This window comes from Colobus angolensis, unplaced genomic scaffold (genome assembly GCF_000951035.1).
Source record: "Colobus angolensis palliatus isolate OR3802 unplaced genomic scaffold, Cang.pa_1.0 Scaffold38, whole genome shotgun sequence".
Lineage (NCBI taxonomy): Eukaryota > Metazoa > Chordata > Mammalia > Primates > Cercopithecidae > Colobus > Colobus angolensis.
Genome location: NW_012117154.1, coordinates 6,014,067 through 6,029,183, shown reverse-complemented (window position 1 = coordinate 6,029,183; position 15,117 = coordinate 6,014,067). Strand labels below are relative to the sequence as shown.

Below are 15,117 nucleotides of genomic sequence, written 5' to 3'. Positions count from 1 at the left end.
CCACTGCCCTCCAGCCGGGGCAACAGAGCGAGACTGTCTCAAAAAATAAATAAATAAATAAATAATAATAATAATAATATTCTTTCTACTGTGAGTATTTAAGTGGTACAATGGGATATTTTGCTATATTCATAATAGTGAAATGAGCGCTGTCATCAAGCAAAGTAACATATCTATCATCTTGCATTGTTACTTTTTTTACTTTTTTTTTTTTCATTGTAACCGAAACTAAAATCTCCTCTGGCCAAATTTTCAGTATTCAATAGGATAGTATACCTCTGGCTGTCAGCTGTACCTTCTGTCTCTGGACTTCATCCTACAGATCTGCAACTTTGCACCCTTTGGCCCACACCTCTCCATTTCCTGCCCCCACGCCCTCCCCTGAGAACACTCACCTTATTCTGTATGTATTGAAGTTGTTGTTGTTTTTTTTTAAGATTCCACATATAAGTGAGATCATGCAGTATTTGTCTTTCTCTGTCTGGCTGGCTTGTTTCACTCAGCATAATGTCCTCACAGTTCATTATCCTTTTTCTTTGAGGAATTCAAAAGATGAAATAATTCCACAATCAAATGATTTATCTTGAATTGGAAAGTCTGCAAATAGAGAAAACTTGTGACCCAGAGGGAAAAAGCAGATTTGGGTGTGAAATATAGTCTCTACTCAAGTATATTTTTCTCTTCTAAATAATAAACCCTGTTTTGAGCAATTGTGTTATGTTTATAACGTATTAAAATGAAAAATGCTTCTATGCATTTATCTTAAAAAAATCTTATTTGTGTAAGCCAGGAGATGCCCTATCTAGCTTAATGCTTCCTTCATAACTTGGAAAGTTCTCTTCTAAGAACATCGGGAAACAGTCCACCAGTTTCCTCCCTCACTTAACTGAAAAGAACGTGCCTGTCACTCAAGCTGTTTGCAAATCATTACTAAAGCTTCGCAGGGCTCCCAGGAGACATCAGCATAGGATAAGGCGCTCATGCCCTGAAACCAAGTCTGTTCATGGCACTGGCTGCGTAACTATCATGTGCTGGGCCCCAAATAAGCTTATTTGTTTGTTTCCTCAAAATTTTAGTTTGAGCTCAATGGAATCGATTTGCAGGTAAACTTTCTGAGAGGATATTTTATAGCAAGGAAGACCAGCCACCCCTGTGAGGCCGCTCCCTGCTACCCTCTGGTGGAGAGCTGGCTTGACCTTGGACCGACATCTGACGCACATGTTAACAACGCCCTCATCGTTGGTTATTGCATGTCCATTTGGTGTTATTTGTCCCCCCAAGGTTTATGATCAGCTCATCCACGCATACAGATCCTGTCACACACACATGGCTGTGCTGGGCACGGCAGGGTCTCAGGAGTGAAAGTGCATTCCAGACTCTGTCCCCCCAGAGCTGTACTCCAGTGGGGAGCATCTCCCGTAACACACAGGTAAAAGCAAGGAAAGAATGACATGTTAAATTTCCTGTCCTTGCCTTTGAGGGCAAACATTCGTTGAGGGACTGGAGAGAGTAGTCAGGAAAGAGTTCATGAAGGAGAAATGTGTGAGCTTGAAGGGGACCGCAGATCACAGCCAAAAGGCACTGACATGTATGTGGGCAGGTCCTACTGGGAGGGAGAAAGGAAGACTGACTGAATCAAGGACTGCCTGGATGCATCTCTCAGGCGTTTGCCGTCAGCACATCCCGCCCATTCTGCCTTCGAAATTAACCTCAGGCAGCCAGTCCTCACTGTCGGCACCACTAGTGCCTGGTCCATGTCATGGCCCTTGTGGCCCATGAGGTTCAGCCTCCTTGTGGCTGTCCTTATATCCCCCATCCTTACCCCACTCTATGCCCTGTCAATCAGGATTTGCCCCATCCACATCCCCCAAGGCTTTCCACATACCAAAGGCAAACCAGAGCCCTTCCCGTGCCCCTGGGCCCTGGGATCTGCCATTGGCCCCGCCAGCCTCACCTCCTGCTACTCCCTGTTCCCTGCTCTCTAGGCTCACAGCCCCCTCTTGGGGTTCCTCAAACACTCCAGCGTGGCCCCTTTTCCAGGCTTTGGAGTTGATGGTCACTCTCCCTAGAGGAATTTCACAAGACTCACTTCGCTGGTCACCAAGGTCTCTACTAAAACATCATCAAGGTCCCTGCAGAAACATCGCTCTCCCTAGAGGTCGTCCTGGACCACTCTGCCCCCGTCTCTCTCAGACCCTCCCCGGCTAATCTCTTCCTAGTGCTTATCATCTGGGGCCACATGGGAGCGCTTTTTCTTGCTGGCTGCACTGTGTCTAGAGTCTGGCTCATGGCAGATGCTTGCTAAATATTTGCTGAATAAATGCATGGATTGGCGATTTGCCATCCACAATGGTAAATTCAGCCCTTTGAAGATGCTCAGAGCTCCCGTCCCCACAGCAGCAGTTAAACCCCTTTAAGCCGTGCTGTGTGCGGAGGCCTCCTGGGACACAGAGGCCCCCGAGGAAGGAAACATGACCTGTCTTTTGTGGAGTGCTGGCTGCGATGAGCATCTTCAGACTCCCTGTCTTTTGTCTGCAGGGGCAGCTGCAGAATTGAACTTGGGGACTCAGTTACAGGGAGGGACAGAAACCCCCACCAAAGAGCGTGCCTGCCCTCTCGATGGAAACACTGTCAGCACTGGGCAGAGCCCACCCCTTCTTTCAAGTAAAAGGAGCGCCTGTGTTCCAATGACCCTGTGATGCAAAGTTTCTGAAAAGGTTTACTCACCTTACTGACTAATTAAAGGGAAGACACATTTTTCCCTCCCTGGTCTCTGCAGCCATACCACCAAGGGCTACTTGATAGGCGCTTGCAGCTTGGGTTACACAGATGCCCATGATAATGCCATTTGCTGTGATGATTGAGTCGACAAGGCTGAGTGACTTAGGGAAAACATTCCCCGATTGGACTAACCTGTTGGCGGCCTGCTTACCATCACACTTGTTTTTATAATGAAAAAGGAAATTATTTCTGCTTTTAATGATGGCAGCTCCAGAAATGGTGAGTAAAATGGATGTGGGGAGAGAAGATCCTTCTCAACATTTCTCAATGTTGTAGAGCCTGCCAACCACAGCCTGTTTGGGAGGGGACGTTCTCACCCAGGTTCCATCTTTCAGAAGCCATTTTCCCACTTATTCTTACTCTGTTTATATGGATAAACTATGTAATTTGCTATATGCTGACAGTAAACAGAGGTATCAGCAAGAATGAAAGCCAAAAAAATGGCCCAATATGAACTTCTTGTTTTTCTAAGATGGTCTTCCAAGCTCTTCTTGCGCTAGAAATGAAATAAACATTTTTGGCACAAAACTCTTCTTTAGATTTTACTATGACCTTGGGAAACACGGTTTGTTTCAAATGACTTTACTAGTTTCCTTTGGAATTTCAAATGTTACAACAGGTAGTCACAAAGGGAATGAAAGCCGATGATCTGAGTATCTGTGTTGATGTGCCTGCTGGAGCCCCTGTGGATTTTAGCACTTGGAGGAAGCAGGTTCCCAGAGCAGCCATGCCTGATACCTGGGAGAGGGAACTGGAGTTTAATTGGGAACCATCTGCTATTTTTCTACTTCCTCTGCCCTCTCAGAGTTACTGGGAATGACTTGGAAAGGTCTCTGGTCTTTGGTGTTGCGATAGGTGGAATTCTTTCATAGGAAACACAGCCCCAGGGTTGTTTGGATGCAAGCCGTTGGTCCAAAGCCACTCCCCACTTTGCTATGTAGGGGAAGGACCAAGCACTGGATGGCTTGGATACTTTCATTCTTAATTAGGTCATGCCCGTGTGAGCCAGGAAAGGTCTGTGTTTATGCGAAGCTAGTAATACTGTTGCCTACTGTCTCTTCTGTGGTGCCATCTACATTTTTGGGACTCGGGAATTATGTGAGTACCGAAACTACGTATGCTGATGGTAGGTGTACACATGCACAGGGAAAGAATTGCGTTTATTTAATGCCATAGAAAGGTGAAGGTGATATTGTTAAAATTTTTAAAAAGCTTCAAAATCATACAAATAGTACATGTTACTTCCAAGAGGAAATATAGATATATAGATAGAAAAAGGCAAGAAATTCAATAATACTTTGCTGATAGGATTATCTCTGGTAAAACAGTGGACTCTCTAGCAACCTATACGGCTAGGATCTTTTTGACCAGAGATGGTCAGGATAGGTGAAAACAATCGCAGAAAAGCGATGGAAAGGGCTGTGAGAGTAATTTATCTTCTGAAGAATAACGATATGGTAATTTCTGAATGGTGAGAGGGAATCTCTCTAAAGCGATCGATTTGAAGACTGGTTGGACAAACAGTGGGAAAGTCGTTGTTTTTGCAGAATTAAGTTCATACTTTTTTTGTTTTGTTTTGTTTTTGTTTTTGCTAATTCTAGAAGGTTTTCTGTTATCTGCTGTAGCTCAGACAAAAATGCATTCTCACCAGACGAGTGTTTTCGGTTAATCGATACTGAATGCGCTTTGTGTAGACTGTCGAATTTCAAAGATTTATCTTATGACCAAGATGCACCTGATGCTACAATTATAAATAGGGGAACAAATGCTTTCTGTTCTTCCTCGGCTAAGGAGATAGAGGTGGAGGTGGAGCCGGAGGTCAGAGGTCCTGAAATAGTCACCATGGGGGAAAATGATCCGCCTGCCGCTGAAGCCCCCTTCTCATTCCGATCGCTTTTTGGCCTTGATGATTTGAAAATAAGTCCTGTTGCACCAGGTAAGTAGACCCAGGTGAGGACCCTGTGATTTCTGACCACACGCCCATGTAGATGACCAATGTGGCTGACTGTCCCTGTCGGGGAAATATCTCCCCAGCCATTCTGACACCCGTAGGCCGGACTTCCCTAGACCTGCGGAACCTCAGGGAGAAGAGGTATTGGAGAGGGGATCGTTTGGTTAAGCCCCTTGCTCTCTCCCTGGAGATGGGTGTTTTCTTCCCTTGTTGGAGGTTTTCAGAGACTGGGGCTCCACAATTGCCCTGTCAATCTTGAAGGAGGTCAGATCCTGGCCAGGAAATCTCTGAGCCCTCCAGGAAGTCCTGAGAAGCAGTGGCCGCCAGTCCTTCCGAAAACTCAGGATAAACTGGATGTCACCAAATATATTAGAGGCCTAGATTAAAATCCAGCAGCAGATGACAGAGTGACTCCTAAGAACTGAAGGAAAAAAGTTGGTTTTGTAAATAAGTCACAAATGCCTGGTAAAACAGTGGACTCTCTAGCAACCTATACGGCTAGGATCTTTTTGACCAGAGATGGTCAGGATTGGTCAAAGGGAGCTGTGGGGTTGCTGGTTCTGGAAGTCGGGGCTTGGACGCAGGCAGATTCCTGACCCATTGGTTCTGGGGAGGAACCACAGGAGCTCTGCCTGAAGTTCCAGAAAGCAGGAGTGGGGATGACCCTAATGATTTCTTTTAAACCACCTGGAAAATTGGTTTGGAGGAGGTTTGGAGAGGATGGGAAGTGGGAGAAGAGGTTTCAAGTAACCGAAAAGACACACTATTTAAAAATATGGCTCAAAATTAGTGGAAGTGTCAATGAAAGAAAAAAAAATCTTGCAACCACCTGACCCCCAAAACTTACCTGGTTTTTACATCTGCAAAGTCTCTTCCTGCTTTTGCTCATATGTGTGGTTTCATGCACAGTACAGATATAGGCAGGTGGGTTTTTTTCCATAAAAGGTTTTTATAAATTTTGTCTTATGGAATCACAATATTCCATCAAGTAGATATGCAATTTACATAGCCATTTGGTCATAGTTTGACCTATAGTTGTTCCTAATATTTTATAACATAAATAATGTAAATAGCATTATAATATTCCTTTCTCTTATTTTTGATTATTTTGCTATGACTAAGTAGTGGGGAGGAACAAAAACTTTTCCTTGTAAATAGAACAATTTACATTAGAAGAACAATTGTAGAAAATTCTACAATTTTCATTAGAAGAACAACTTAGAAAATACAATTCATCAAAAAGATTTTTAAAAATTACCCACAATGGCACCATTACTCAGATATAATCCTATCAGCAAAGTATTATTGAATTTCTTGCCTTTTTCTATCTATATATCTATATTTCCTCTTGGAAGTAACATGTACTATTTGTATTATTTTGAAGCTTTTTAAAAATTTTAACAATATCACCTTCACCTTTCTATGGCATTAAATAATTAAATATTTTCTAGATGTTGACAAACTATGGCTGATGGGTCAAATCTGGCCCACCCCTTGCTTTTGTAAATAAAGTTTTATTGGAACACAGATACACTCATTTGTTCACATACTGTCTGTGGCTGCTTTCATGCCATAACAACAGAGTGGGGTCGTTAGGACAGACCACATGGTCCATAAAGTTTAAGTATTATATTTAGTATCTGGTCCTTTACAGAAAAAGCTCGCCACCCCTTTTCTGTATCATCTTGTCCTCCTATAGGTATTCCATTACGTATGTACCTCATTTGTTATTTCATCCGTTCTTTTTTGTGAGTAATTTGTTCTATTTCCTGCGCATCAATATTATAAGTGCCATTCTTCTAAGTGTCCTTGGGGGTCGATATTTGTGTATATCTATGGTGACATTTTGGGATAAATTCCTAGAAGTGGAACTGCTAGGTCAAAACTTTCATCTGTTTTTGAGCTTTCTGGTGTCTAAGTTTACACAGTTGGGAAGTTTACACAATTTCTACCCCTGTGACTGTAGGTGGGGAGGCATTTCCTTTCACTTCATGTGAATCATTGTGAAGTTGGTACATAGTTATGTCTAATTTGCATTGTTCATCGTTTTCATTTCTCAAGAAGTCGAAAGCTTTTTTTTTTTTTTCCCTTGAGACGGGGTCTCGCTCTGTCGCCCAGGCTGGAGTGCAATGGCGTGATCTTGGCTCACTGCAACCTCTACCTCTCGGGTTCAAGCGATTCTCCTGCCTCGGCCTCCTGAGTAGCTGGGATTACAGGCACATGCCACTGCACCCCGCTAATTTTTGTATTTTTAGTAGAGGCAGGTTTTACCATGTTGGGCAGGCTGGTCAAGAAGTTGAAAGCTTTTTCACACTTGTGTGCCACTTGCATTCCTTCTTTGGAGAAATACTGTGCATTTCATTGTTTATTCCAGGCAATGCCCTCAAGGACCAAGTACAGAGGAGACTTGGGGGCACCTGCAGTGCCCTCAGGGCAACCTGGCAGAGAAGCAGAACAAACGGGAACTGATACAACGTTTCTATTAAATGTCAATCTTTGATTTGACAATTTGGGGTCATTTTCTAAATCTAACTTAGATACAGAGCAGGTGGAAGGCGAAGAGGTCATTCCTGGGGTTCCTGCAGATTTCTAAGTATAAGATGGAGGGTAGGCATCCTCACAGAGGAGAATCGTTAGTGTGCGGGGGATTGAGGTGTGAGGGTGGAGAGAGGATCCTTTCTGCCCACTCACCACCACAGATGGGCTGTCCTGGAAGGACTTGGTCTCAGACCCTGCGTTAAAACCACCTTCATTATCATGATGTCATTCATTCATTCATCTAGCACATTTTTGTCAAGGACTGCGGTGTGTCCCCTGCCCTTCTAGGTATGGAGAATGCAGACTCAACAAACCACTGAGCTTGTCCAGGCCTGAAACAGAGCTTGCCACGGTCTCTCGTCCTCCCTCACTCTGTGTTCCTCGCAGCCTCCACATCTGCAACGTGCAGCTCCTGTTTCCCTGCTCTTCCTCCATCTCCTGCTCACCCTCCCCTCCGCACACTCTTTTCTCCTCGCATTCCATGTCTTTTCATCATTTTTGTCTTCAAATTCCCTTCTTTCTTAGGCAACCTCAGCTGATACTGATCATTTTATAATCACACTCCTTATTGCCAGAGGGTGAAGTTGTGAGTCTCTACAGACAGGCAGGGAAAGATCTTTTTAGCTCTTCCATGAGAGAGTTCTTGGCTCAACATGTCCAAGACTAGGAGAAGAGGCAGGTGCTAGTCTCATTCTGGACAATTGTATGCCACGGGCAGGCTTCTCTCCCCTTTCTGGATTTCAATCTTCCTAATTTATAACAAAGACAACTTGGGCATTCACGTATTTTCAGGATTGATGAAGTAATTTATGTGAAGTGGCCTGCTGTCCCCAGGAGAGAAGAGTGCTAGTGGGAATTCTTCTGCTGCCCGGAGAGGCTTATACTTCTGTCCAGGCATCTGGATGCTCCTTAGATACTGTTTCCACCAGATTTCCCTGGTTCTGGAGGCAAGAATTGTAAAGGGTCTGAGATGTCACCCTACTTGCAAGCCAAAATTTAGCCTGCCACAGTTTCATGGGTGCTTTGGAAGACATGAGAGTCCTGGGTCAGAGGCAAAGGACTCTGTTCCTCAGTGCAGCAAGGGGCACAAGCATCCTGTTTGTGCTGACTGCCTTTGCCTTCTCAGTCCCACAGAGGCATGTGGAGCAGCCTACGTGTATGCTGCACGTGCAAGCAGTTTGCATTGCTGCTGCATATCCCAGAGTCAAGAGAATGCTCATCTTTATAATGGTCTGAAAGCAGACCTGTGCAAACTTTGCTCTGGAAGAAGACATTATATTTGTTAAACTGGACAGTAAACAAACCTGCCTCTTGCCCTGGAGGGAGACACTATCTGTTTCTTCCAAGGCTGTTTGCGCTACACACATCCTTGAAGAGATGATCTGGAATGAAAGCTGTCAGTGTCTGTGCACAGCAACTGTGGAGAGTGGTGTATCAATAGCCTGTCCTCAGCTGGACATGGTGGCTCACGCCTGTAATCCCAGTACTTTGGAAGGCCGAGAGGGGAGAATCACCTGAGCCCAGGAGTTTGATATCAGTGTGGGCAACATAGTGACATCCCCATCTCTATAAGAAAAAATTTAAACAAACAAACAAAAATCAACATCTTGTCCTTGCATCCCCTCTGGGAGATCCCAGCCCTACCTCTGCCTGCAAGCCCCCTGTGTCCTGATTTCCCCCTTTTTGTTTTTGTTTTTTGGAGATGGAGTTTCACTCTTGTTGCCCAGGCTGGAGTGCATTGGCGTGATCTTGGCTCACTGCAACCTCTGCCTCCTGGGTTCAAGTGATTCTCACGCCTCAGCCTCCTGAGTAGTTGGGATTACAGGTGCCCACCATCATGCCCAGCTAATTTTTGTATTTTTAGTAGAGATGGGGTTTCACCATGTTAGCCAGGCTGGTCTAAACTCACGTCAGGTGGCCCACCTGCTTCAGCCTCCCAGACTGCTGGGATTACAGGAGTGAGCCACTGCACCCAGCTGTTTTCCCCTTTTTATAAGGACAACAGTCACTTTGGATTAGGGCCCACCCTAATGACTTCATTTTAACTAAATGACTTTGTAAAGACTCTCCAGTCCATCTCCAAATAAGATGCCATTCTGAGGTACTAAGAGTTAAGACCTCAACGTGTCTTTCTGGGGGATACTGTTCAACCCGTAGCACCATCCCCTCATCCCCCATGGAAGAACCGGGTCAGAGGTGGGGCAGGTAGGACTGAACTTCTAAAGAATGTGCCCCATGATTGGTGGCCCTTTCCCTAATTAAGGCACCTTTCTTTGGGCTCAGATTTCTCTGCAAAGAGGGGAGGGGGAATGGATCGCTAATGTGTAAGTTCCATGCCACTCCAAGTCAAGCTCTGTGACTTTCTGCTCTTCCTCTTTCTGGTTTTCAGATGCAGATGCTGTTGCTGCACAGATCCTGTCACTGCTGCCATTGAAGTTTTTTCCAATCATCGTCATCGGGATAATTGCATTGATATTAGCACTGGCCATTGGTCTGGGCAGTGAGTACAATTCATTATTTAATAGGATCTCAAATACCTAGCCAAGTAGTTAAACTTTCATGAGCACCCCCTCTCACCCCAGCATTTTGCTGCTGCCCAGCCTTAATTACTGGAGGCAAACATCCTTTTGGTTTGCTGACTTGAAGTTTTATTTGCCCACATGAATGTAAAGCCAGTCTGGGGTGCAGCAAGGGCTGCTGGCCATGCTCATGCCTTTGTCACCAAGGAACCTGCCTGGTTAGGAGTGGCCAAAGGCAGCTGATGAAATAGAATCCCGCAGGTGGAAAGGAGGCACTGACCGGGGCAGTGGGGAGAAGACAAAGCGGCCCATTCAAGCAATGCAGGCACACCAGCTGCTTTTACAATAAGGTGCATGTGACTTTTGAGAAAGTGGGTCATTTGGACAGAGGGTCTCTAATAGGGAACAATTTTCCTTTCAAATACCTGAATCACAGGTCAGTTTAATTCGCCACCTGCCCCACTGTGTGGTCCACAGTTCATTCACTTTTTGCCCTCGGTAAGAGAAACCAGGAAGGCTCGAGCAGTTCTCAGTCAGGACTCCTTGCTCGGCCGGCTCAGCAGGTCGGCCCCGAGCCAAGCCGTGCAGTTTCTCCCTTGACTTTGAGCCCTCCAGAGTCTCAATTCACCTCGTGTTGTGGTTCCTGGGCCAGGCCACTTAGCGAGACAAAGTGGGGCACAGCAGCCCCACCCCTTGGAATTCAAAACAGAAGCTGGGCTGCAGGAAACAGGCTGCTGACAGGGATGCAATTTCCACACAAGTTTCGTTATTCACGGGCAGCTCTGTGCCGTGTAGCAGGTGGACAGTTGTTCGTGTGGCACTCTGAAAGAGCTGTTGGTGACTTCCTGCCTTCCTCCCTTTCCCAGTCCACTTTGACTGCTCGGGGAAGTACAGGTGTCGCTCATCCTTTAAGTGTATTGAGCTGACAGCTCGATGTGACGGAGTCTCAGATTGCAAAGACGGGGAGGATGAGTACCGCTGTGGTAAGGTCATGGCTCTTCCCCGGGGAAGTAGAAGGAAGCAGCTGAAGCCAACCCTGACCCTTCCCATCTGTAAAATGGGTCCAAGTCATTGCCATTTTTAGGCCATGTCCTCAGTTGGGATTGAACTGGCATTTGCCCAAAGACATGTTGGACTGGGGGTCACAGAGGGCCTTCCATGGAGCTCTGCCTCACTTGGGGAGACCACAGAAGCAATAAGATGAGACCACCGAGAAGTCTCAGGGGTCCAGAGCCACTGCTCTGTGATGGGGAGGCTGCTGTGGGCAAGAAGTGGGTCAGATTTGACAGAGGAGGGGTTTGAGCTGGCTGTGGAGAAACCCCTGCCTGCGGTCTCAGGGTTCCACCTGCCACTAATGAGCCTTTCTCTCTGCCCATCGGCCAGTCCGGGTGAGCGGTCAGAATGCCGTGCTCCAGGTGTTCACAGCTGCTTCGTGGAAGACCATGTGCTCCGATGACTGGAAGGGTCACTATGCAAATGTTGCCTGTGCCCAGCTGGGTTTCCCAAGGTGAGTTAAAGAGCATTTCCAACCCATGGGCAAAACACAGAGAGGATAACGGTGAAGAAAGACAACTACCATTTAGTTGGGCACTATTGGGTGCTTTCACGCCTCAGATTCCATCCTCACAGCCACCTTAGGATGCCCGACATCATCCTCACTTCACAGGCAAGCAAACCAGGTCCAGAGAGGCTAAGCGACTTGCTCAAGGCACACGGGAAATGGCATGTTTGGGGGTTCTCAGGGCCAGGCCAGGATCGGAGATGCACACATGCAATAAAAAGCTTCAAAGTGAAAAACAAAAACAAAACCAAAAAACCCTCCAGCTCGTCAGCTTGCACCTCCTAGAGTAGCTTCCTGGACACTTCCTGCTTGGTCCTGGTGGTCACATCAGTGTCCTTGCATGCTTCCCTAAGAACCCCACAGAACCAACTGTTGAGTCAGAAATTTAGTGAAGACAAAATCATCCAAAACAGTTGTTTAGCAACATGTAGAACAAAGAACTATAACAGCTGACTATTCACTTTTTAGTGTTTGTGTTGTCTACATGATTTTTTGCATTGGGGTGACACATTTTTGGCTCAGGCATGGGCCTCCTTCTCTTCCCTGGCCCCTTCCATCTGACTTCCTGCAGCCGCTGTACTTCCACGGGTTCCCCTAGCAGCCTCCTTACTCCTCTTTGCTGTCAAGTCTCAGTGCTCAAAGCAAGCAGGCTGCATTCTGCTTTGCCCTCAAATAGATGGGGTCATTAAAGCCACACTGCCCTGAGTCCTCCACAGTCTCAGTGTTCAAATTCCATGCATCATATTCTCGGCTCTCTTTCCCCAAAGCTGGTGGAAGCCAAAATGCTCTCCAGCCTCCAGCCCTGAGGTCTGCCTCCTTCTCCCTCCACATCAGCTGAGATTCAGAAATGAGCTGCAATTCAAGTTCATTGAGAACAGCAAAAATCATCCACACTAACACCTTCAGGAATTATATATTACTCCTCAGAGACAAGGAGGAAGAGGTACACACACACACACACACACACACACACACACACTGCACACAGTTGAGAGCTTCCCCATCGGGCATTTCTCTTCCCTGCGAAGGTCGTCCTGCTGCCTTAATTACATTTTCCTCAAAACTCAAAGTTGACTGAACTTTGTATTCTACATACACATCCCGTAGCATTTATAGTAAGCTGAAGAAATCCTACTGATAAGCTGGTGTGTTCGCCATGACAACAAGCTACTGCACTATGTTTTGTTCATTTCACGAAGAAAGGAGAACATGGCTGTTTATTCACCATCTTCCATCTTGTGACTCTCCAAACATTTGATTCTTTTTTAAAAAGTTGCACCACTTTCTCCACTGTTCTCCAGGAGACCTGTGTCCTGGCACTGTAAACATGAGCTGGGCTCTGGTGTTCGTGGAATCACTTTCTTGTGTGTGTTCATCTTTTCCAGTGGGGCCCCACGCTGATCCTGGGCAGACAAGAAATGTCTCTCCTGTTCCTCCAACTCATTGTTCGTAGGGAGCAACTCAGTGTCCCTGCTTGGGTGCCCCCCGACAATACTGTGCCTATTTCTGTGCTCACCTCCCCTCTGGACTTGCTTCAGGCCAAGCAAAGGGCACTTCCCTGGAATGTGCAAAGAGTGACCCATCCCGGGACATCAGCAGGTGGTCACTCACTGTGTGGCTGCAGCCCGGGGTGGGTGGACAGGGCCGTCAGGTGCAGGCCAGAAGTGGGGGTCATCCCAGAACACAGCAGGCCTGGAATGAATGCCTTGCCAGGGTGAGTGAACTCCATTCTCTTGGCAAAAGGAAGCCTTTGATGGGTTTGGGGGGACAAAATGACATCCCCCAGGTACAATCCTGGTAATATTGTGACTCGCACATAGGCTGAATGCTTCAAAGGGTAAATTTACCACATTGGGTCTGTGTTTCCAATGTGCTTGCAGCTATGTAAGTTCAGATAACCTCAGAGTGAGCTCGCTGGAGGGGCAGTTCCGGGAGGAGTTTGTGTCCATCAATCACCTCTTACCAGACGACAAGGTGACTGTGTTACACCACTCGGTATATGTGAGGTAGGTGGTCAGGCAATGCTGTTGTCTGCACGGGTGTCGAGTCACCTGGGGGATTTGTGACACTGTTCTCAACTCCACAAGGACGTAAGAGGCATAGGTGTGTTATCTCAGATGGAAGGTGGGAGCTGGGCACCTTGGTGAGACTGGTGGATACACCAGGCTGGGGATGTGAGAACCTGGCCCCAACTGGGCAAGTATGGCCCAACAAAGAAAGGGAAGGAAATAGAGTAGAAGGGAAACAGTGCTGTGTGTGTGACCAAGGTACTGTCACATGACAGGTACTCGGGGTGTGTCTGGGGAATGAAAGCAGGCAAGAAAGAAGGAGGGTGGGGAGGAAAAGAGGAAGGGTAAAAGGAAGAAAAACAGAAATTAAGATAGAAATTTATCCTTTTTTGTTTACTAAATATTTTAGCATTCATTCTTTAATTTACATGTTTTCCTCAACAACTCATGGGAAAGGTAAAACCAGGTGTCCTTAAATAACCATCAGGTAGCTGAAACCTACAGGGACCACCTGCCTTGCCCCAGGTTAGACGGTACACAGCAGATGCAGCCAAGAGTTCTGAATCCAATACCGTATTATCTTCCGGACACCTTGGCCCAAACCCTAAGATGCGCATTTTCTGCTCTGGGAACGACAGGCTTGTTGGTCTATCCATCGGGGATGAATAAGCACCTGGGACCCACATGCAGTCTGGAGGGACAGCTCATGTCTTGGGTGCTAAATCCACAGTCTGGTGACACTAGCTTTCTCTTGCATGATGAGCTGGGGCTCAAAAGGCAGAAAACATTACAAAGATTTTGGGATCCTTTTCCCTTCACTATAAGAAACGCACACACCCTGGTCTCCACCTGTGTGTGGGGTTGGGGGTAGGACTGTCAGTTTTGGGGCAATCACACTTTGTTGCTCTGGGGAAGGAGTCCTCTGCCAGGTGTGTGAACCCAGGCTACAAGGAGTCCTGGAGAGCTTGCCACGCTGTCCCTTGGGCACTCTCGTGTCCCCAGGGACCAGGAGGTGGAGAACATTGGGCTGAATCGCCACGCAATGACAGCGTGATATGTTGATAGAACATATCTCCTTATACATCCTTTATCGCTAGCTATCTAAAGCTTAGAAATACAGAACAGCCCGTTGCAGACACAATACTTCACTGTCAGTCGAGTGTTTTAGAATGAATTGTGTGACCTCATCCTCATTTTTTTTTTAACATAGACTAAAACTGTAATCTATATTCAAGAGAGGGGGAAATAGAATTTATTTCTCTGTTACTAAGTTTAAGTTTAAGTTTTTGAGAGTGTTCCTTTCATAGACCTGGGGCATTTTTCATGGAGCGTACTTTTTCTCCACTTTAGGGAAGGATGTGCCTCTGGCCACGTGGTTACCTTGCAGTGCACAGGTAAGAGTTCTAGAAAGGCAGGGGTCCCGGGGAAGCAAGCACACGCTGAGTCCTATCTCCTTGCCCTCTGAGTCCTCTCTCCCATGGGGCTCTGTATCCCTTCCTCCTGGGGGCCAGGTGGGAACTCTGTGTGCCTCTACCTGCCGGACGAGGGGAGCATCTGTTGGCCTCACCTGTCGGGTGAGGGAGGCAGCCAGAGCGACTCATTAGCAGCAGACAGGACCAAGGCCCATGACGTCCCATCGCTCTGTAGAGCCTTGAGTCCCTGGCTTAGTACCCACTTCCTCCTTACACGTGCACAGTGCTCACTCCAGGCCTCGGGCAGTATCCCTCATTCCTGGCAGAGGGGAGTGTTCACACCGCA

At 46.7% G+C, this 15,117-nt stretch overlaps 1 protein-coding gene across 2 annotated transcripts in view; it reads left to right on the top strand.

Annotated features, from left to right (window-relative positions):
- The first annotated feature begins 2,968 nt into the window (after positions 1–2,968).
- The window catches only part of TMPRSS3 (transmembrane protease, serine 3), a 24,546-nt gene continuing 12,397 nt past the window's right edge, over positions 2,969–15,117 (top strand). The window contains exons 1-7 of one of the 2 annotated variants that reach the window (XM_011954086.1): positions 2,969–3,879; positions 4,573–4,717; positions 9,660–9,770; positions 10,656–10,772; positions 11,173–11,296; positions 13,231–13,356; positions 14,710–14,753. In XM_011954086.1, the coding sequence (XP_011809476.1) occupies positions 3,679–3,879; positions 4,573–4,717; positions 9,660–9,770; positions 10,656–10,772; positions 11,173–11,296; positions 13,231–13,356; positions 14,710–14,753 (868 nt within the window). In that variant the 5' untranslated portion in view covers positions 2,969–3,678. The remainder of the gene's footprint in view (positions 3,880–4,572; positions 4,718–9,659; positions 9,771–10,655; positions 10,773–11,172; positions 11,297–13,230; positions 13,357–14,709; positions 14,754–15,117) is intronic. The other variant, XM_011954087.1, reaches the window with a different exon arrangement.